Here is a 25067-nt window from a genome sequence, read left to right on the forward strand (position 1 = left end):
CGCCCTACCTGACCAGCGTGCAGTTACCATAAGAGAGCCTTACGTGCTCTTACCGATAGTCGTAGATTAATACCAAAACACATAGTTACCATCATAACGTCCAAATTCTTATATCGATAGTTCTCATACGCTAGATTAACCGTTATTTTATCAGTCATATTCATAACATACATGGTATATATATTTTTTCCCATTTAACCGTTATACCTTTCAACATTAGCTTTCACATAAAACCTTTGATTTACGATCTCAACCGTAATAACCCAAAGTAATAAACACCTGCAATAGTTAAGATAATCGAGTAGACTAAACACCGGAAACGTGGGAAGAGAAATCACGGATAGTTCACAGAGAAAGAAACCCTTATTCTCAGAATTCAGGATAGCGCCTTCATTTTAATGATGATAAGACCAATTAGCGCTTCGCCGCTTGCTTCTCTAAACCAACCACCTCGCGCTAATCCACCACCGAGATCTCACGCACGAACCAGAAACCTTACCCCCCAATTATTCCATCATCCTTAACCAATCATCCGAGACCAGCAAGAAACCGCGACTCCTTTTGAACTCCTCCTACTTTCCCTCTAATCCAACCTTACCAGAAAACAGAATAGAGAGAAGAACTTCAGACATCATAGAGAACAGATCAGAACTCTACCGAAATCCTAGAATCAAATCACATTATAGTTAATTCAGAACCTCCGAAACTTACTAACAGTTGGTGAATGCGATAGTGATTAACACCAATCTGTACCACAATTGTAAACCTACCATTGAGAACTAGAAGGAAATTGTTAATAAATGTGTAATTAACCCAAGTGTTGTCATAAATAACTATTTCAATCACGCATAGTGATGGTTGGCACGAGCCTTACCTAACAAACTCTCAGAATTGTAGGCGAGTTGAACGAGAAGATCTGAAGAGCTGATCAGCGGATTCCCGAGATTTACATATACCAACTACGTAAGTCAGGAGAATAATTTAAATTACGCGGCGAATCAGAATCGACTCAAAACGTTCCTCTCGGAACGTAACAGCTCAACAATAAAATAAAATGGTGGCAGCGTGTGCGAGAGCCAACTGGAAATAATTAAATAATCATCAAACAATCAACGCTACTGAAATCTTTGAAAACTCGGGAAAATTTTTCAACATTGAGAATACACATCGACGATATAACTGATAAATGATTGTGACCAAATCATCATCGAATTTAACTTCTTCAAACTGTTGTCAACATACATTGTTGATTAAACATCTACAACAACTGTCATCAACAACATATTACCAGACGATATCGAAGAATTGTGCATCGCAGAACGTAGCACCGGAGAATTTCGCAACATTGAACGTGGCACCGTAGATCTTTTCATCGCAGACCTTCGCATCGCAGATCTTCGCATCACAGACCTTCGCATCGTAGAAGCTTGCATCGCAGAACATCAATTTCAACGGAAACTTCGCCCTCCCGCCCAACCCCTGAGAATCGTCATTCATTGCTTATAGTCTCCGTAACGTAAGTCAAAATACAATTTTCAAAATGCCTGATAACGATAATACTCAAGTTCCCATGGAAACTAGCACCCAACAGAATACAAGTACCACAAATCCCAATACATCGCTTAGAGTAGACGGATCATCATACATCCATAAATTCGGTTATAAAGATGTTTTCAAAATAATACCAGAATTCGATGGTACATCTGCTGGTTGTTCGATTCAAACATTCGTAGATGAATTTGAAAGTGTTAAACAATTCATACCACAGTGCGGAGAAGAATTTCTAGTTAAAATGTTACGTTCAAAATGTAAGGGAGAACCACTTAAACGTGTAACAAACACAAAAATACGAACGATCGATGAACTTTCAAAATTTTTAAGAACTCACTTCAAACCAGACAAAGACCTACACACTTGGATGAAAGAACTTAACGACTTTGAACAAAAACAAGACGAACAAATTATTGACTTCAACTACAGAATAGGCACTCACTTACAGATGACATTAGCAGAAATTGATTTAGCAGAAACAACTGATGCTCAATTACTAAAATCATGGGCAATTAAAGTTGCAGTAAGATCATTTATAGCCGGACTACTTCCCAGATATTCCCTGTCAAAATCTACGTATAATACATTGCAAGAAGTAGTAACCGAAGCTATGGAATTAGAAAAGCGTCAAAAGAATGTCGAGAACGTCGAAAATGTCTATAAACCGACAATTAAAGCATTCGAAGAAAAAGCTTGTTATACTGCTCAAACAGATAGTTCAAATGCAATAAACCGGAATAAAATTTCAAATTCTCGAATCAATGGCAATCGACAAAATAATTCAAGTCAACCAAATATATCAAACTCAAATCAGCAGATAGATAAATACTGTCGATACTGCAAACGAAATAACCACGTAATAGACGAATGCCGTTATTTAAAAAATAAAAACAATGCAGCAACGATTCAAAATTCGAATCCGAATGCTAACCTACAATGCAATTATTGTAAGAAAATAGGTCACATTATCCGAGATTGTAGAAAACGCGCTTATAATAATAGGAGGCGTGAAGGAGGCAATACAGAGACAAATAACGTCACTAATAGTCACTAATGCACAAGCGGGAAACGCTCGAGCCTCCCCTCGAATAGACGCGACGACGGGAAACTCCGAGACCCAGCGTCAGGTAGCAGAGTAATAAAGTCCAATACAGAAAATAAAAATGTACCAGAAATCCGTAGTGCTGAATTTAATATCGGTTCAATATCTCCAAATCACAGATCACCATCAATAATTATAGAATCAAAAGATCTCAAACACAAAAATGGAAAATTTTTAGTAAATACAGGATCTCAATTAAATTTGATAAGAATAAGTGAATTGAAAAATCCAGAATCGATCGATGCCTCGATTACTTACGAACTTAATGGAGTCTCAAAAGTTGACAAACCAATGACATTATGAAAAATTGAAATCAGGATTAATAATATTCTCGGAGAATTCAATGTAGTTTCACAAGATTTTCCATTAAATTATACAGGTATTATAGGATCAGAATTTATGCATGACAATGACGGAAAGATCGATTATCGAACAAAGTCCGTGACCCTAAACAAGATCAACATACCGTTCTCAGAAACAGAAAGCGTACTGCTGCTGGCCAGACAGAAAACCGCGATGTTTATTCGAGTCAAGAACACGGAAATTTTAGAGGGTTACGTACCACGCTTAGATACGCAGGAAGGTATATACATAGGCGAAACCGTTGTTTCAAATAATAATGGAATAGCTTATTTGTACGCGATTAACACACTGGATGAAGATGTTGAAATGGAAATTCCCGTAATTCCCTCGTATCCTTTCGATACAAGCGTAGACGAGGATAGTAATAGCATAAAATGTGAAACTTTAGAGCACGCGATAACTCGGACGCGAGGAAACCGCGCTAATGAAGTGTTCAATTTATTGCGATTAGACCATTTGAACTCAGAAGAGCGTAAAGCAGTTGCTCTCTTAATCGATAAGTATGCTGACCTTTTTCACATCCCCGGAGAACCCCTGCGAGTTACTAACACATGCATGCACCGTATACTAACCACAGACGAGATACCCGTCAACACCAGACAGTACAGGCATCCTCCTTTTCAAAAACCAGAAATTGAGAAACAGATTACAGATTTATTAAAAATGAATATCATAGAACCATCAAATTCACCGTATAATTCACCACTATGGATTGTACCAAAGAAAGAAGATTCAAAAGGAAATAAACGATGGCGATTAGTTATCGATTATAGAAAATTAAATAAAAAAACGATTGGAGACGCTTATCCATTACCTTTAATATCAGACATACTCGACCAACTAGGTGGAGCAAAATATTTTTCAATATTTGACTTAGCCTCAGGATTCCATCAAATTGCTATGCATCCAGACGATAAACATAAGACAGCATTTACCACACCCCACGGACATTACGAGTTTAACTGAATGCCTTTTGGACTGAAAAACGCACCAGCAACCTTTCGACGACTTATGGACTTAGTTTTACGAGGTTTACAGGGAATAGATTTATTCGTATACCTAGACGACATTGTAATTTATGCACGATCACTTGAAGAGCATGCAACTAAGTTTATAAAGCTCGCTGAACGCTCAAGAAAAGCAAACTTGACGTTACAATCGGACAAGTGCGAATTTCTTAGAACAGAAGTCAAATATCTAGGGCATATTATATCAGCTGACGGAGTTAAACCAGATCCAAAAAAAATCGAAGCTGTAAAGAAATTTCCTGTTCCGAAAACCACGAAGAATGTTAAAGAATTTTTAGGACTATCCGGATATTATCGTAGATTTATTAAGAACTTTGCTAAAATCGCTAAGCCTTTGTCAGAATTAACTAGCAAAAATAAAAAATTTGAATGGGATTCTAATACGCAATTAGCTTTCGAAATCTTGCGCGATAAACTTTATGAAGCACCTATACTACAATATCCTGATTTTTCGTCACAATTTATAGTTACAACAGACGCATCTGATTTCGCAGTAGGAGCCATTTTATCGCAAGGAAAGCCAAGCGGAGACGCGCCCGTCGCGTATGCTTCTAGAGTTTTGAACAAGCATGAAAGAAATTATTCGACAACTGAGAACGAAATGGTGGCAATCGTTTATGCAATTAAAACTTTTATACCATATCTCTATGGTAGACAATTTACATTGTTAACCGATCACAGACCGTTAGTATGGGTAAATTCTACGAATGACCCTACGTCACGTGTAATGAGATGGAGAGAACAGTTAAAAGAATTCCAGTATAAAATTCAGTATAAAGCGGGCAAAATAAATACAAACGCAGACGCGTTGTCGAGAAACCCCGTTGATATTGGAAAAAGGGACGTATATCCCATAAAATTCAAGTGGAGACGGTCAGCAGACCCTGCTCTTAACGTAGCGCCGGGTATAGCCAGACTACGGTCGTCATCTGACTCCGCCCAAAAGTTTACTCAGAGAGACGCGAAGATTAGACGACATTATGTAAGTAGTTCCTCCGAGAAAGAAAAAACTGTACAGGCAGATTACAAAATCCAAGAAGCTGCAATGAGTACAGACGAGGAAGACTTTTTAGGTTGGAACGGTAGATTCTAAAAACGTGACAAACCCGAGAGGCGCACGATTAGACTCAAATTCCGACTATCGCAAAAATCGAACGATGGATAACAATAGGCCTGCGCAACCTATTGCCAGTCGTTTCAGATTTAAATCCGTAGACAAAAATACAAACTCACAGGAAACCGGTAAACATAGGAAATTAAAAATCCTTAATAAAAGAAAATCAAGTGCTAAACGCCTTACTCCATTCAGACATCGTCCTGAATACGAAGATTCATCATCGGATGAACTATCAGACTCCCCAGAAAATCATAGAACTTTAGCTAACAATAAATCGAATGAAAATCAACAATCTGTTATCATAGAAATAGAATCAGATTCTCAATCTTCATCTTCGATGGATGAAAGCTCAAAGAAAAATCAATCTACGTTACTCCCAGATTATGTGGACTCTAAATCCTCATAACTGGATAGTGATGATTCTTATAAATTAAATCCAGTAAAGCATAGAACTAATAAAAGTAATATGGAATCGAGTATACCCAGTATGAGACAAAATACAGCTATAGTCGTCACAGAAAGCGGGCATTCTCTAGCCTCACCCCCGACACCCACTCAAGAGCATACTTCAGCTACGATTATTCACACCCCTAAGATTGTATCCGTGCCAAATGTTACTAATACATCGACAGCTTCAGGAACACCTTCCACCAATAGGAAGAATAGTTTTCAGAGAAGCTTAGCCAGAAATTTATTAAACAAACGTTCTTCTAAAACAGCTGAATTTACACCTTCACCATTACTTAGAACAAGACGTAAAACTATTACAGATAATTTGAAAGTAATGACAGACGCAAACGAAATTACTCCATACCCTATATCAAAGACAAATGACGTAATTTCGAGACAAAAGAAATTTCATGACGAAATAGAATTGGACAAGGAATGTACAGGAAGACGCATTATAACTTTAGATGTTGCATCAGATTCAGAAAGCGAAGAATCTAATACAATCACAGTTCAGGCAAACGTACACCCGTTGCAAGAATCCACGTGTATAAACAAGTCCTTTAAGACCACACAAAAGATGGACGTTGACGAGACGCTCCAAGATCTTGAACAGGAAACAATAAACACACCCTCAAGCGGAAGTGACGCTAGAGGTAAACAAAAGACAGAACAATCACCAGTTCGACACGAACAGAAAAAGGAGACCGGACCGTGAAACCGAGAACCCTTGCGTCTAAACGAAATATCAAAAATACAGGAAAAAATAACACTAACAGTGGTATAAACCACATGCCAGAACCCCGACGTACGACGAGACAGCATAGACCGACACATAAATACGCATGTTACAAAGGTTTGGGAGGCCACCAAGACACCCATGCAAGTAAACCTTGAAAACCCAAAGCTGCGAGAAACAAAACTAGCAGTCTAAAAATCAGAAAACAGGCAGTGGAAATTTCGCAGACTCCCAAGACCCTAATTTCACTTGAGAACGTCAACAAAGAATCTTCGAAAACATATATAACTCCAGATCCTCAGAGCCAACGAAATCCGATATCGATAAATATTTCAAACGCTTTACCAGATCTAGATGCAATAGTAGAACTTAATGATCCACAGAATTTAAAAGATAAATCGATTGAAATAAGTAACTTAGATAACGTATCGGATATCACAGTATCCGATGATTCGCAAGCCTCAGTAGAATTACCAAGACAAGAATCTACTAATTTGATAGAAACTCGAGACAATTTAGAAATAAGAAAAGATAATTATGTATGCTTCATTTCCACTAACGGAATAGCACTAGGCGAGATAGGTAAATTTTTAGATGAAAAAGGATACTTGAAAAACATTAAACCAGTTACAGAATATCAGATAGGACACATAATTATATTGGGAACACCAAAGAAACGAATAATCGTATTAGTTACTCAAGAACATGAACAAGACACACCTTTGGAAAATAACTATTACGATGCATTGTACATTTGAAACAGAATATGGGAGATTTGAATATTAAAACAGCATGCATATCGCAAGGTAAAAGTGGAATCAACGATCTTGGATGAATTAAAATTGAAAATATCATTAGATAGGTATTCGCCGGAACACAAATTATCATAACGATCTGTAAAGACAAAATTATCATTCCACCTCCAGATATTAGACTCAGAATAATACAAGAAAATCACGAATCTCCGATCGCAGGACATAAAGGTATCACGAAAACGTATAACAGAATTCGACAGAAATATTTTTGGGATAATATGAAAAAACAAATAGAAGATTTTATAACGAAATGTGTCAGCTGTCAAAAGAAAAAACTAACGCGCATTAAAACTAAACAACCTATGGTTATAACAGACACATCTGCAGACGTATTTGACAAAGTAGCGCTAGATATAGTCGGACCCTTCGAAACATCCCCAAATGGTTACAAGTATGTATTGACCATGCAAGACAATCTTTCGAAATTCAGTTTAGCAATACCGTTAGTACATGCAACTGCTGAAGATATTGCACATGCATTTGTGAAAAACTTTATCTGTAAATACGGATGTCCAAAAGCAATATTAACAGATCAAGGAGCAGCATTCATTGGTCAAGTAATGAGACGAGTTGCAAAAGCATTCAAGATCACACAATTCAGGACTACAGCATTCCATCCTCAATCAAATGGTTCTTTAGAAAGAAGCCATCAAGTACTTGTAGATTATCTAAAACATTATTTAACGAAGACAGACTGGGATGAATGGTTGTCTCACGCGACATTTTCTTACAATACAAGCAGACACGAAGGGACAAACCACACCCCATTCGAGATAGTTTACGGACGGAACGCCCGTATGCCTTCAGAATTCCCACCCCTCGACGAAGTTTTGACTTATGACGATTATATAAAGAACCTAATGCTTAAAACTATAGAAATTCGAAATATAGCACGCGAAAATTTAGAAAAAGCTAAAGCCAGATCGAAACAATATTACGACAGAAAAGTAAATCCAGTTGATTTCAAAATAAGACAAAGCATTTATCTAGTGAAAAATCAAAAGACAGGAAAGTTAGATGACAATTACAAGGGACCGTACAGAATCACAGAAGTATTTCCAGAAAAGAATGATACAGAAATAGAATTAGAGAAAAACAAACGTAAAATAATTCATTGTGACAGAGCAAAGATAGCTTATTAATCAAATCCAAATTTACGATAAACTCCTCAAGACCGACCCTTATATAAGCTCATAGACTAGATCCGACCAACCCCCCAGACGGAAACTGACAAATAACAAAAGATTAACCTTTTCCTACTCCTCAAACAGTGACTCCACCCACGACAAAACCGAAAACACAGAAATTTATACTACAATCGGAAATATACAAATCTTCAGAAAATTTACTTATATACAAAATAAATCAATCAATCTTATAGAAACGAACAACCTCAGATTACCAAAACATCCGAACTCATCGAATAATTCATAGAATATAACATATATGTAATAATGATACCAAAATATCTCAAAGAACTGTAATAATTCATATAATAGCTTATAAAATTAAAAAAAAAATTTTAATGAATAATCTTAAATATATTCACTACATATTTCAAACATTATATAATTCATGCCTTAATCATAGAATAATAATTGGCATTTATATCAATATTACTTACCTTAATCGTATATACTCTTAGAATAATCAAAATATCAGATATCAAGCACTACTATATCCACTCTAAGTATATTCATTTATATTTAGTTAATCAATATTCTGTTCACTATACTTTACTATTATTCAAGTATTCATAATTCATTATTAATTTCATGTAAATTTAAGTGATTCGCAATTTTTATGTAATATGTTATATGATTTATCACGTTAACCCTTAAAAGTAATCGAATTATGGAAACTTCACTTGTTACGTGCCAGCCGGTATCCACGGCGGCGCCCTCTCTGCACCCTACCTGACCAGCGTGCAGTTACCATAAGAGAGCCTTACGTGCTCTTACCGATAGTCGTAGATTAATACCAAAACACATAGTTACCATCATAACGTCCAAATTCTTATATCGATAGTTCTCATACGCTAGATTAACCGTTATTTTATCAGTCATATTCATAACATACGTGGTATATATATTTTTTCCTATTTAACCGTTATACCTTTCAACATTAGCTTTCACATAAAACCTTTGATTTACGATCTCAACCGTAATAACCCAAAGTAATAAACACCTGCAATAGTTAAGATAATCGAGTAGACTAAACACCGGAAACGTGGGAAGAGAAATCACGGATAGTTCACAGAGAAAGAAACCCTTATTCTCAGAATTCAGGATAGCGCCTTCATTTTAATGATGATAAGACCAATTAGCGCTTCGCCGCTTGCTTCTCTAAACCAACCACCTCGCGCTAATCCACCACCGAGATCTCACGCACGAACCAGAAACCTTACCCCCAATTATTCCATCATCCTTAACCAATCATCCGAGACCCGCGAGAAATCGCGATTCCTTTTGAACCTCTCCTACTTTCCCTCTAATTCAACCTTTCCAGAAAACAGAATTGAATGCCATTCGTGATCTCGCAGTTTAGAGCCACATTATAGGCAACCTACGCTACACCTTTTACCTTTGAAAACAGATAAGACTGTAATATAATAGATATACATATAATCGATACAATATAGAGCTGAACATATTGCTCACGGAGTAGTAGGAAGGAGACAACACTCTGCGATAAAACTTGTCCCCAGTTTTGAAGTTATGTAAGAGAAATTATCTAAATGCGATTTGAGCGCCTGTTACGGAAAAAAGTAAAATTTTCGCTATAAAATGTAGAAAAAAAAGGGTGGTAATCGTAACCTATAAGCCTCCGTTTTATAAACATACTCCGTAAATTCGTAAAATACGCATCTGAAGTGACTAAAATACAGTAAAAAGCGAGTGGTTGCTTTTCTAATCTTAACCGACATTAAATCCGAGGGAAAGGTTTGCAAACGGCGAATCGTAAGATCATATGGGGATGAGGATGAGTGCGCTATACGGGCTTACACCGCAAGAGGTGCTTAAATCGCACCTTGACAATTCTTCTTACGTTACCCCGAAAACTGGACTAGCTTTTGAGCCAAGTGCTACTCGAGTGTTGTCTCCTTCCTACTACTCCGTGGTATTGCTGCAATAATCCATACAACCAGCGCCCACGGGACCCTCAGAATCGTGAATACAAATCATCTAGCATAAACTACAGAACTCCTTCCGAAACGTCGTATTGTGGGCAACACGTACGAACGTTTGGAGATAATGTAGATCTCTAATGTGGAAACTACGGAGTAGTTACAGAACGCTACCTAGAGAGTATACAACGAAATCACGGAGGATAAACGAACTCACCGGATGACTCTGTAGGGCGAAGCAATTAAATATTAAGCTAGAAGGTATAATGACGAATATATCATTATAATAGCATTATACCCTTTAGAACAATAGCATTTATACCAATTTTGGAAATGAAACATAACAATGTACAAAACATCAACTCTTCACAGTGTCAATAGGATTTTTAATAAGGTGACTTAAACTTAATACGTGGCAATGCTGTATAATTAGCAACCAACTCACTAAAATGATCATCAGAAATCTCTTAACAATAATTCCAACGAGAATCACTGTTTGTAAGAGAGAACCATTCGAAATGCATATGCATACACGAATAAGTCCTAGAACAATGACCATTGAATATTTCACACCTAATTCTATTAGCCAGATAGCAATATTGATTCTAATGAGAATTATAAATAAACTACCTTTGTAAAAATTGCAATATTTTGATTTTAGAATTGATATCAAATATTCAATTACACCTACGTAAACTAGTAAGAATATTTTAGACTGAAAACACACTGAAGCCAGCGACGTCAAGAAAGCCTTCGCTACAAAGTAAGACTATCACAACTCTATATGAACCATCGAAACCCGCACGCATTCCGGTGGCCACACCACCACAATCCTATGGATCTGCTCCAGCTTTAGTTATTGGAGACGACAGAAGAAGCGGTATCGTACCACAAAAAATAGAGGAAGGGCTTAGAAGAACAAGGCTACCAATCCCTATAGATCAGGGCACCAAGCGTCATAAGTCGCTCTCTCACCTCATGCTCGCATACTTGACATTTTGTTCTTGATTCACAATCAGTCTCTTGACATAATCCTTTTGCTTTCTTGCATTTGAAATACTTTTGTTACCAGTTATCAAACATTCATTTTTATAACTCTCTCTTTGCTCGTGCCTCAGATCTTACCTGGACACTCTTGACTTTACCTATTTTTTAAATATTTTGCCATTTGCATATAACGCTATGAGTTCAGAAGCCATCGTAGAAATTCTGAACAAGTCTTCTTTGTCACGTGCTTAAAATACTCCGTTTTTTTTTTTACATGAGTTCTAGCCGAACAACTAGCAATCTCTGCATCCTAACTTTCAAATTATTATTCAGTATCTAGTATTTATATACGGTTCAATGAGAAAGTAAATACTTCAAAATATATTTCTAGTATTTTAAATAAAATTACTTGCATTCAAAACCCTTCATCATCGCAACGAAGCAGCAAATCAGCAGAGCAACCTCCAGAGAAGTTCAACATGCCAAAAGGTAAATGATCATAATTAATAATTTCCTATTCAAAATTTATCCCGATTATTTGAAACGTGCGATTGAACTGAGTTATCTATTGCATTTTAATGCTTAATTGGTCTTTGGCGACTCAAAACTACTGATTGTGCGTCTAGTTGTATTTTCGTCAACGAACTCCAATGGATAACTTCTAGAATTTTCGGAAGCTGCCGCTCCGACGTCACACCAGTGTAACATCCGACTGGAACGTTTTATCCAATGTTTCATCGATTATTATTACGATGGGTACGTTCCACTAAACGCCCGCAACGCCATCGACCACGACCGCTGAAATTGTCGTTCCACTAACGTAAAAACGCCGCGGGCGTTGTAGGCAAATGTTATAGGTGGAACGCATATTTGAGCGCTGTGTGCTCATAATATGGCGGCATAGTGGAAACGCGCAGCTGTGGGGGTTGTGCGTAAATAGTTCGCATGGATTCGCGTGAATTTATAGTTGCGTTTTTGATGAAACGAATGAGTGATAATGACCACTATCAGTATTTTCAGCATCTTCCTGCTGCAATTCCACAACCGTTGCGGCCTTTTCTTGTAATGCACTATTCATTAGTGCCGTTGCAAAGTGTAAATGTGGAATAAAAAAACTCAGTTCGTTAGAAAATGTATTAGAAACGATGAAAATACATGACTGTTCATGAACACATCTATCGCAAGAAATAATTGGAATTGAATGAAACAATATCTCAAATAATTATTTATATTGATATTTAGAAAATATGATGAGTTCCATTTTTTTCAACAAATAGAATGACGCACACAACAAAAAGTTCTATTTGAGTTTAGGATAAGAAAAACGCAATTTTTTCCCAAACCAAAGTTATTCGATTGAAAATTATCTTTTATCTTCAAAATTAAGGGGCCACTAACCATTTTCGGCACGCCTCGCATCCTCCACTAACACTTTCACTTTCACTGCAATGTCAGCGTCGCCATTGTTGTTTTTTTCGAATTCCCGCCACGTTTTGGTGAGAGCCCACTCTGGCCCACCAATATTTTGTGGGCGATGTGGGCGCGATGTGGTCGCGAACAGCGACGTCATCTATGACGTCGAACGATCGCTCGCGACGACCATGAGCCATGGGTGGAACGATACAGAGGATGTTACAACCGTTGCGGGCGTTTAGTGGAACGTACCCGATATGTCACTTCTAGCAATTGACTCAACTTTAAGTATGAGAATCGTGTAACAGAAAGTATTTAAAAAATCGTCTAACTATTTGAAATATCCCTAGCTGAAAATAATAGTAATAATTATTAATCAAAGTCTAACACCATGTTCTGAGATCTTCTGACATTATTATGTGAACGCTGGGTTTTACCATTAGATTCATTATCTTGTTTTCCGTACGATCTCGCAATAAAATCTTTTTGCCTTTGCATTCAAGCTACGGAGTTATTCTGTAGAAAATCTAGCGAGCTTCCCCACTCAATCTCGTTCTATTAACTTAAAATCTAACGCTAGTAACCCCATTGCTTGTGACTTGCCATCTGAACTATAAACTAAATCCAAATTAATCAAAGTATACAAATATACCCAAATCAGTTATTCCATTAAAATCTCTCAATCATCTGTGGTTACTTATCAGATCTCGGTCACCGTCTAAAGGTAAGCCAATTTTAATATTTCATCTGATAATTACTCCTCTATCGGTTTTGTGTGATCAGGACGACAGAATAACCGCTATCCGATATATTTCAATATTTAAGTGACGCAAACTGTCCCACGCGATCGATTCTAGTGTTTAGCATCTAGAAATTTTCGTGAAGTGCCGTACTGACGTCACACTAGGGTTACGGCGAGCGTTCCAATATTACTATATTTTAGTGATCCTCCTTCTCTCCACCCTTCATAGTCTGGACCAACGGTCTTGACCATTGTCTTAACTCTGTTTTCTAGCTACTCTAATTTTTCATGTCCCGGTGATCGCTCTCCGATCATATTCCTGTAATCTACAGATACTACAAAAGAACTTTCTGAACATTAATTCATACATGTTTCATCTGCACGTTCATATGGGGTCGCAGTATGCTATCGCAGTTTAATACTATTCGGTAACAATAAACCAGAGAAGCCTGGCCCAAGTATAACAAATTACGGTACTGTTTTGTTTTTCAAGCTGGATTGTGATTGGCTCCAACTAGGCCTCATTTCTGGAACCCCGTCATGTACAGCAGTTGGAAGAGGGGTTAGCAATCGAATAAAAGAAGTGATTTCGCGCGTTGACGGATTCTGAAATATCTTGATTAATCAAACATTCCCATCTCGACCATCGCAACAATTAGGCAGGGAAAGCCGTAGCTACAAATAGTTGAAAAATCTTTGACATGTCCGTGATGGGAAAGGTGAGAGTAATACTGCATCATCGGTAAATGTTTTTATTCGCTCCAATCAATTTCGGTTTAATCGTCATCACTTGTCATTTGTCATAAGCGTGAATTTACATTTGTTTTTAGTATTTCTCTGCTAGTTCATTATAATTTTCAAATCAATAGTCCCATTACTCCTTACTTATTTGTTTCGTAGATATCAGAATACCACGTACAGTCGGATTTTTTTAGCCTTTGAAAGTAAAACATTATTTAACTACCTAGAGTTAACATCCTGAATTGATTTATAACGATGTTCTTGATTTACCGGTTTTCTGCAGCCGATACTTTACTCTTATTGGAGGAGTTCCTGTTCCTGGAGAGTTAGAATTGGTGAGTATTTACGTTATTCGCATCAGCCAGCAATTGCATCATGTTTATTCAAAGTTTATTACAAGGAAGCTTAAATCGTTTGTTATTTTTGGTTTTCCTTTTTCCTAGAAGGTTAGTTCGTTGATTGGTAGTGATTGTTATTATTATTATTCACTATTATTCCTAAACTGATGAAATTCATTAAATGACATCTAGTTTCATACCTTTATTCGAGTTTTGAAGCCAAGTAAAGAAATGGAGAAGTAAACCTTATCGGTCATTTCAAACCTTTTATGATTAAATTCAGACGTTAATGAACTAGAGACAAACTAAAATTCACCTTACGGATTTATTTAGAAATAATTTATTTCCCATTGATTAGTAATTACAAGTTCATTTTCCATTCACTTCCATTAGCTACAATATCAGATACACAGATTCACTTGTGTTATATTGTACAGTGCAACATGTGCAATCGTACTACATTGCATGTGAGGAAACTAGTCTTTAATAAATTTTCCAATATACCCTGTACATATTATTTTCATAACTTTTTCCCTGTCTTTTATGGATCAGAATATTCAAATAGAATATGTATACATACAAATGTGTACCTGTTACCTATAATCATAGTACCATACCATAGCAAATTAGATTCAGTTGTTTCACTGAGTTCCCGATATTTTTAGATTTCATACTGTAATGAAACTAAATGCAATGCAGATTACTATTGGTGAAGGTATAACGATATAAAGAATTTTAATAATAGACCCTCTTAACGAATTATCTAATTGTGCACAAATATTTTTACTTTGGCAGCTCTTAACCTAAAGGAGATACCGTATGAAATAAAACCAGTAAGTCTTGTTAAGGGTGGTGGAGAACAACACTGCAATGAATTTCGTGAGGTTAATCCTATGGAACAGGTTCCTGCGCTGCATATTGACAATCACACATTGATCGAGTCTGTAAGTTGAATTATGTACTGTTTTGTATTGATAATGTAAATAAGGGAACAAAATTTATCATTTATTGATTATTATTTACTGAATGAATTGGTAATAACAAATTGAGATGAGGAAATCATACCAAATTCCTATCTACCAGATTACATTCACACTGCGAGCATTACGTAATAAACTGGTTGCTATTGGTGACGAAATATACCTGTTAAGTAGGCAATTTGTTTCCCAGAATTAACATTTCCACTACCTATGCAAATTGAATTAATGCTCAATGCATAAGACACGTGTCTTAAACATCTAGTTTTCTAACTGAAAGATATCAGTGTTTCCTTACTTGGAAATCTAATTTCTTTTATTTTCAAGAATTTATAAATACAGCTAACATTCCTTTGCAATAACAAGAAAAATTTCGAAGTCAAAAGCCAAGAATCATAATTACCCATCAGTATTTGTGATTATGTAATGGGTTACTTGTACAACCGCATAACTTACGATACTTTTAACATAATTACACATGCCGGTTTCTGTATTAATGTTATTTAGATTTCAATGACCTTATTAAACAGTGGCTGATTGGATGCCAATAGTAAATTTCTTCAGATTTTCCGAGTACAGAATAGTAGTAAAAATTATACCTTTCCCACATACAGTATGACCTTTCAATAAGAACGCACAGCCTGCCAGAAAAGAAAGAGAGTGACAGAGAGAATAATCGAGCGAGTAGTGCGCACATGGTGAGGGTACTCGGATTTGTGAAAAAACTCTTCCCCTCGGGGGGCTCTGGTGTTCTTATTGAGAGGTAGAATTGTATTATATGGTTTGGTATGGAAGCATCTTTGACACTGAAGTTCCTAGCATTGGCATAAAGATGCATTTTTAAAGAAATTGTTATTTCACAATTTTAAGGTAGTCTGCGCTTTATTAAACCTTATTAAAACAGAACATCATCATGTTATACAAACTCAACTCCTTCAAAGCCATTCTAAAGTTGCAACTCAGTCCCTTTCTATCAATGTTTCATTATATATATTAACACTGTTGACTTTAACAGCATAAGAATCTGATAAATGTTTAGTTCTATCATTTTCTTTCATGCCGCAATGCAGCAATTTTCGTTTCATACGTAACAAAAAATTCATATTCCAGTTGAATATTCTTCAGTACCTTGAAGAAACAAGGCCACATCGGCCACTGATGCCAGCAGATCCGGTTAAAAGAGCCAGAGTCAGAGAAATATGTGATGTCATTGCTACTGGCATTCAACCGCTTCAAAATTTAGTGGTATTAATCTATGTAGGTGAAGAACGTAAAAAGGAGTGGGCGCAACATTGGATCACTCGTGGTTTTACAGGTATAAATTCAAGGCATTTTCATCTGTTTCACGTTTAATTCAGATAACATTAAAATTTTATCTGCTAATACTCTATTGGATGGCGTGTGATTGATTTCAATGGAATTGTTACAGCTGTGGAAAAACTGCTTTCTTCGAGTGCAGGTAAATATTGTGTCGGTGATGATATAACACTGGCAGATTGCTGCCTGGTTCCTCAAATATTTAGCGCCAGGAGGTTTCATGTCGACTTGAGGCCGTTTCCTACTATCCTGAGGGTTGATCGCCACTTGGAAAATCATCCAGCATTCACTGCTGCTCATCCCAATAACCAGCCCGATTGTCCACCAGAAGCAACTAAGTAGCAAGCGAGGCAGACCACTCTCTTCCTCTTCTAAAATAACTGAAGATTGAAGGGTGGTGGTCCAATTAATGGTAGCTTGACAGTGGTAAAATATAAAACAAGATTCAATTTGTTTTTTTTTTTTATCTCTGTAAATAAATTTATTCATTCTGAGGGTTAGAATGTATTGGGAGGGTATTTATCCCTAAGTAAAGTAGCAGATGGCAGTTTTCTCAGAAATCTCTGGGTTGTGAATGAAAAAAAAAATATTAAAGTACATCGTTAATAGAGTAACTGTGTTGTGATCAGTAAATAAAATCTACAACTACCACTGCACAAATAGGTATTCATTTTTAATCAGCACGTCTGGAAAATTCGATAGTCGTAGAAAATCTCAATACTGATCATTCTCTATCAATTCTAACCATCAACTAATGAATGTAATTTCGTTACACAGTTTGGCTAAACGTTAGTTGGGCTGAGTGGTTTAATGATCTTGAGAAGTTTTGTGATAATATTTTAAGGTTTCTTTGAAAACAATGCAATTGAGCTGTCGGTTAGAATTACGACTCCTCTGATTATCTGCAAATGGCTCTATATTTTATTTACTTAGTGCTGATACCAAATGTGTAACAAACGTGAAAATTAGAAGTACACAATATTTCTGGCAAGTCATTTTTATCGGTCTATGGCAGCAATTTTGGATATATAACACAACAGCCAAGGAAATGTCGAGTGTGGCCATAGGTTTTGTCTTTTTTTGGTGGCTTGTTACTTGACGTAAATATGTATTATATATAATGATTCAGTGTGATGTTGATTGTCTACGCTTTTTCATTTGCAACTCAAGCTTTTTAAATGTAAGGTCGTATCCGCCCTGCTGAAGGTTTGGTACCCGACCAATAGAATTGGAGTATTATAAGATTTAAGAGCTTAATTTGATAATTAATTTCGGTCTCTAATGCAATTGTTTTCTGTTTCGTTTTACAGTAACATACCGGTTGGTGATGAGATTGTATTTTTAAAGAGTCTATGCCAGATAAATGTCTTCTTTTGTGATTTGAAAGTGGTTTATTATTGTTAGATAAACTAATTACGAATTCTATGCTGTTCTTTTTTCAAAGGCTTCCAAAAATGAACAACTCTATGAAAACAGTAATCAATATCACATGCTATTGAACGTAAGACATATTATATTGTTATTTACCGAAAAAGATGCATTTTAAAAAGGATAAATTTGGAAGAGAGAGCACTCCAGAAGAAATAGTCAATTGAATGCTTGTTGAATTAACTGAACTTTTTCTACCATATGGGCGATTTTTTTTTAAGACACCTATGTAGGGTCTTAGATTATATCGTATATTGCTTTTATTCTGCATTATAAATTGTGTGTGTTAAAAACGTGAAATCTTACTATCATTCTTATAGCAAACATGAACGACTATTCGCGTCACTGATTGGTAGATAAGATGATCCACACCCTTTTTTCAATAATGGTCTACTTCAAATTGAATCATTGAAAACTTATTGGTATGAATATAATTGGTTAATGGTGTATTTGTTCATTAATATTACTTTTTTTGCATATATTCCATGAGTAGATCTCGCGTTTATTATATAATTCCCGTCCTATTTTTAATTTGTTTACACTTCACACTGATGCTACTTGAAAAAATTAAAGTTTGGGTTTTCAATATTCGTGATTTTATTAGTCAAATTGCTGACAGTTGCTCAGTAACGAAGTCTTTTTAGTCAAGAATGCATATTTCTGAAAAACTCCCAAATACAAGTCGATCTGCTTGTAAACCGAGTACTGATTTTGCAAAGGAAATCGGTGGACGAAAACCCTAACTTATGTTCAGACCAATTCACAGTTCAAAGTTAGATCCACATCTGGCACCTGTTGCTTTACTCTTCTCGGTCTGAAATTTGAGAGAGTTCCATCTGGATTCCCGTTTGAAAAGTCTAAACCAACACAAACTATTCGAAGGTCAAATAGTAATTTCGAGCGACAAATGGCAAATATGAACCGAGCTCAATTGTAATTATGGTTATATTCAAAAAGAGTTGAGTTATATTTTACCACTTGAAAGCTACGCTCAAGCACAGACATGGTGAATAGCGAAGATAATACAGTAATTACGTACAATAAAAATATATTTGAAGAGAAAAGTTACGAGCAAAATATTCACAATATGAAATCTTGCATATACAGATATTTCGACATCTACTTCAAACTATGGCACCATTTCTATGCTTGTATAGAGTAATACATGTTGGCCTATTTTGTTCTTAGTTTCATTTTAATTGCCTATTATCTTGTTTTTTAATCTAAATTGGTAATATTGTCAATGTATAATATTTGCATCATATTTTCTAAAATTTATTAACCTATTAAAAATAGGTTTTGTTGCTTAAAATCAAAAGTTTACTTTTTATACTTGTGATAATATAATTTTGCGTTTATGTTTACCTTGTATTAGTAAGATACAATTTTTAAAAAAGGCAATTTGTATCGATATAATATTACAGATCAATTCTGTTCGTTTAAAATAATGAAGTCAAATTCAACCTTACATTGAATTAGGTGGTTACTTTAAACAATATAAGAGTTCATTGGTAATAATGATAGATTAACCTACCGTGCTCAATCCATATTCTGATATTTGAGGAATGAAAAGTACAAAGCATCTTTCTAGTATTCTACATGGGTACCTTTCATTTCTCTACATTTCGGCTTTCTTGCCATATGTACCAATGACTTTAAGATTTCAGGTACTAGAAATTGTGAAAGTAACAAGTTTACGTTATACGTAGCATTTAATGCATTCCTCAACCTGAAAGGTAAAGATTGTTAGTGTGCTTTACTTTTAAGTTTACTTCAAAAGCATACAATCACTCGTTGCTCGAATGAAAGTTATACTTTTTTTGTTTTATACGCATCTTTCCCTGTTCATCACGCACAGAAAGTCAAGCCTAGATTCGGTATTTCCTAATTTACCTTCTAAACGATTGAAATCTAACACCTTGTACCGAAGAACGATCTCTTGTACATTCAAAGACCACGTAGAAAACGTTAAAGCAAGTTATTAATTTTTGATATATTTCATTAAGTACTACAATTTTAGTTACGAATTGTTAAAAATTCAACGAGAACCTTGTTCCCACGTCACTCTAAACATAACACTTCGATTTTATGGGGAAAATTTTATCTTTCAATGCTGTTTAAACAAAAAACTTGACCGTTTAATGAAATAAATCCCTGTTGTCCTTAGGCTTGAGTACAGGTGCAAAGGGCATAGCCGGATAAGCATGTCGAATCTGCTCCTACGGCGTTTTCTATCGACACTGGGGTTCATTTTGGTACCAAATAAAAATAATTCATCCGAAATTTCAGCTCCTAATCTGAAACAGCTTTCGATTTATTGAAAAAAACGCTTTTATCGTTTTTTTTTTTTTCAATAGTATAAAAGTCAAAATCGGTAAATGGTGATTTTTTTCCCAAATACTTGGGAGCAAATGACGTGAAAAAATATTTTCTTTATGATCCTCAAATATGATGCCATTTTTTGAAAACTATTTGGATTTAGTAAAACATGAAAAAAGTTAAAAAATGAACTTTTTTTAGAAAACTTCGTGTATAAACGAACTAATACTAGTTTAACAGTAAAAAATATATAAATAATAATTTTTTAACAATAAATGAATATTTTACTACGGAGATACCAATAAGGTTAAGAAATATGTGACGGAAATCAAATAGAATTAATCTTCCTCACTATCCACATGAATGAATACACAGTTTTCTGTATGATTAAAAACACGACGCAAAAATTCTGCTTGTTCTACAGTGTTTTACAAATATCTAGCATGTAATAGATAACGAACTATCGCTGCTGTGTAACAGCAACCAACCGTACGTCTGCCATTTGCACAATCACAGCAATATTTACAAATCCCATTTATCTCATTTTTGTGAGGATGATACTCGATACAGCAACTATATGTATTTGTATTGATTTGTTGAGATTTGACTTGAACTTTAATAATATTTTCACTTGTTTTTACATATTGGAGGCTTATAGTAATTAATGAATATAGTGACGAGAATTAAATCTGATTTCTTTCACATATTTCTTAATCTTATTGGTATCTTCGTAGTAAAATATTCATTTATTGTTCACGAAATGATTATTTGTATGAGTTATTACGAATAAAGTAGTATCAGTTTGTTTAAACACGAAGTTTTCTAAAAAAAAGTTTAGTTTTTAATTTATTTCATATGTTCCAGCAAATAGACAAAATTGAAAAATTCCCGAGTATAAAGAAGTATAAAAGACGTTTGTTGTTACAATTTGGCGATTGCATGTCTAAAAAAACGCAGTTAAAAAAATGATTTTACTTAAATATTTTTTCATCTCTTTTGCTCCTAAGTATTTGGGAAAAAAATCACCATTTACTGACTTTTAATTTGACACTATTGAAAAAAAGAAAAATATCGAATAAAGCGGTTTTTTTCAATAACTCGAAAGCCGTTTAAGATTATGAGCTGAAATTTCGGATGAATTATTTTTATTTGGCATCAAAATGATCCCTAAAGTGTCGATAGAAATCGGCGGGGTGGTGGGGGGGGGGGGGGGGGGGGGGGCAGGTTCGGCATACTTATCCAGCTGTGCCCTTTGCAATGTGTGACTTTGACGCCAAATAACTTCACTGACTTGAAGTTGAGCGATTTTTACTTCTTATGAAATTGAAGGGAAACTGGTAAGAAATCTCGTGGATATTAGTAGCAAATCTGAAACTATTATTTTACTGATTAAAAATGTCTTAGAACCTGACCCTTTATCAAAAATATCATTACCAAATATCAATTGAGCTGGAATGAATTCGCACCTGCGTGCAACTTAATGGTCTAAAGAAAACCTGGTTTCAATGGAAAATAATTTTGTTCTAAACATGTGCAAAATTTCACTTGAATTGGTATAAGTAATCTTGCATTATTATTTTTACCATTTTTAAGAACACTGTTTTAAGAGAACTGACTTTATTTATAATATGAAGTTATACATTCATTTCTCACCCTTAACCGTCGATTCCTGCTACAAAACGAACTTCTTATGTTTCGAGTAGGTAGGTATAACGTTTACTGCATGTCGGCGCTCAACACCTACGAATAGACCCCGCATGCTAATCGCCTTATATTGTTGCAATCAAAGTGTTTTAACTTCACGAAACTCAAATGTATCTAAAACTAAACTGAATAGAATTTTTTTTAAACCGATATTTTGAAACTCAGAGTGACGGAGCTTCTTGAACTCTGACTCTGTGTATGTACACTTATTTTTAATTTGAAATTGATCATTCAGTTTTTGATTAACCGTGAAAGGAGTAATTTTTTACGTCATCGGTCCTTCTTCGCAACATTTAAAAAATTCAATACTCAAAATTAAATCAAATTTTCGGGCATTCAGTGGTAGGAGAAGCTTAAGAACCTGAGAATCAGGGAATTTAACAAAAAATCGGGGAATTTGCAATGCATACCCAGGTATGTACGCTTTAAATAAATTTGTGCCGTTCAGATACAGTATAACTACAGTTAACATTACTCTGCACGCCCTTGCAACACAACATATTAGCGTATGACAAAAGAAGCTATAAGCTTGAGATTCTTACTTTAAAGTGAAACTTAGAATTAATTTGAACTCAATTCTGAAAATGAGACAGTATAATAGAATTTTAGGAAAAGATTTGCGCGTGTGTAGTTCAGTACAAATGAAAGTCAGTCAATAATAAAAACGCTATAAGTCTTGTATTTTTATACCTGTTAAGCATAAAACAATGACCCTTTTGCTCTGGAAAAATTGAAAATAATTGTCCGGAAAACCTGGGGTTCTTTGGAATTTTAAATAAAATGCCCCGTTGCTGGGCACCCACACTTTTCAACAATTTCGTTTCTATGAAATGCAAAATTATTTTCAAACTATAATTGGCAGCATGTGTAAAATCGAACTCACAAATGTACAACGTAAAAATGTTTTAAAACAGTATTTCGCGCTACAGCACCTTGCACGGACTGTAAAAATACTAATCAACTCATCTCGTACACTTTAGTAAAGTAAAAAAATAAAGCGTTTTAAAAGATTAAAGTATGGATATTAGCGTAGAGAATATTTATACTTCTCTATTTTAGATTCAAAGTTTGTGACACTTATTTGATATATTTTAATTCTGAGCACACTGCAGTTTCGATTGAAGTTTGGAAAACTGATGGGATTTGACACTGCGTAGCTACCATAAGTAAGTATGGGTTGAATGTACCCGTCAAAATATTAATCATAATGTCAAACACAGCATTGTTTTTTTTACATCCGCTTTAGGTACTTTAAGATCGCAAACAACATCTGGACATGTGAAGAAACCAGGTATGGAATGGCGAGATGAACAAGTGTAAGCCTTTATGATAATTATTAATAGTAGTGATTCTTCAAAACTGAAAATACAGTATGACGATACACATAGATATTTTTTAAGTGAAAAAAATGATCATGTAGATTTAATGCTTGTATAGAAGAATAAATTCTGTGTCATAGTATGTGCAAAAAGATTTAATCGTATACTACCCGATTATTCATTAAAAATACGAGTTCGGAAAATTTGTTACTATATGAAGCTATACGAAATACTTGGACGAAGAAACAATTTTCATTTTTAACGATCGAAAATAGAAGCTGTGACTGTTTAGAAAACTTCGAGGGTTTGGGATTCGGCGTGGAAGGTCAGCAGACCGGCTAATCTCTCGTGCGGACTCCTCACCTCACTGTTTTTCATGTGTGGCCCCCTCGACACGTTCGACATTTCCTAATCATTATGTGTTTACCTTTATTTTCGAACGGTACGATAACGACGTTTTGAGCATCGCTCTTCGATTATAATTACAATTTCGGTTTCCTTTCATCATATACGAGATTCTTTCGAACTCTTCTTTTTCAAGATAAACTTCTTATTAGATAGTACAGGTGAATTTTTCGTGACTGTCTTTTCTTTTCCACGGCCTATCCCCTAAAGTTTTCCCCAGAGAATCACGTTCACTTCGATCGAGAAAACCGGCCCTCTTCAACTTCCAAACAGTGACTAATGCTATATTCTTCGGTATGTCATATTGTTGATTTTTGAAGGAAGGTGAACTTACAATTTCCCGAACCTTGTATAAAGAAACAAATCATGCCATTTTTATCAGTTATTATCAATTAAGTAGCACATAAATAAATATAATAGACATCATTTTAAGTTTTTTATACAAAATATATAATTTATTCATTTCTTCTCCACCTGCATACCTGACAGTTTTTCCATGCAACCAAGTAGGTATATTCTTCAACATATTTCCATAGATTCTCACTTTTCTATTTATTCTTTTTATATTTGAGCGACAGTTCATTTAATTATACCAACATGATTTATGTTGTTCTTATGTCAGTGGTTAAAAAAATATATTTACTTATCTATTGACTAGTTAAAGTAGAAGCTAAAATGAGGTTATTCGTACGCACTTAACCGTAATTCCAATGACGAATGGTTATCAATCGTTATCTGAATAAAGTTGTAAATTACTGCAGACTATCGGTTGCCAAAAGTAGGTTTCACAGTGTTAATGTTATGGCATATTGATAGAAAATATCCAAGAGTTTTTATTCTCGTTTCAACTATCCTAATGTAGTATACGTTTAAAATTATATTTATTAATTTTACCGCCTAGGATAGCACATTATAATTTGTACTGACAAGTTCGTCAACCAGCAAATTAATCATTATTCACGTAAGTGTATGGTAATCAAGTGGATGGGCTACCTTGAATTTTGGAGTTATGAACAACATTTACAGTGAGATAGGCTGCTAGACAAGGTCAACCTGTGAAATCAAATACAGGTACGGATATAATATGT

General features: G+C 35.2%; 2 protein-coding genes and 1 long non-coding RNA gene across 5 annotated transcripts in view; 2 read left to right on the top strand and 1 right to left on the bottom strand.

Moving 5' to 3' along the window:
- The first annotated feature begins 13686 nt into the window (after positions 1-13686).
- LOC124180886 (probable maleylacetoacetate isomerase 2) lies at positions 13687-18964 on the top strand. Of its 3 annotated transcripts, none has more exons than XM_046566803.1 (6): positions 13687-13831; positions 13925-14150; positions 14456-14507; positions 15306-15454; positions 16598-16802; positions 16917-18964. In XM_046566803.1, the coding sequence occupies exons 2-6, from the start codon at positions 14133-14135 to the stop codon at positions 17144-17146; spliced, it is 654 nt and encodes a 217-aa protein (XP_046422759.1). In that variant the 5' UTR covers positions 13687-13831; positions 13925-14132; the 3' UTR covers positions 17147-18964. The 3 variants fall into 3 exon arrangements, 2 of the variants coding, with proteins under 2 accessions (XP_046422759.1, XP_046422758.1); XR_006870324.1 differs by having other exon boundaries at positions 13688-14150; positions 16917-17230; positions 18553-18964; XM_046566802.1 differs by having other exon boundaries at positions 13688-13859.
- Positions 17101-25067, bottom strand: part of LOC124180878 (RNA-binding protein Pasilla) — a 53327-nt gene continuing 45360 nt past the window's right edge. The window contains exon 6 of the mRNA XM_046566786.1: positions 17101-17184. Coding sequence (XP_046422742.1) covers positions 17176-17184 — 9 coding nt within the window. The 3' untranslated portion in view covers positions 17101-17175. The remainder of the gene's footprint in view (positions 17185-25067) is intronic.
- On the top strand, positions 21198-23716 carry LOC124180889. The gene is made up of 2 exons (XR_006870325.1): positions 21198-23421; positions 23502-23716. It is a non-coding gene; the product is annotated as an uncharacterized LOC124180889 (long non-coding RNA).

This window comes from Neodiprion fabricii, chromosome 4, assembly GCF_021155785.1.
Source record: "Neodiprion fabricii isolate iyNeoFabr1 chromosome 4, iyNeoFabr1.1, whole genome shotgun sequence".
In the NCBI taxonomy this organism is placed as follows: Eukaryota; Metazoa; Arthropoda; class Insecta; order Hymenoptera; family Diprionidae; genus Neodiprion; species Neodiprion fabricii.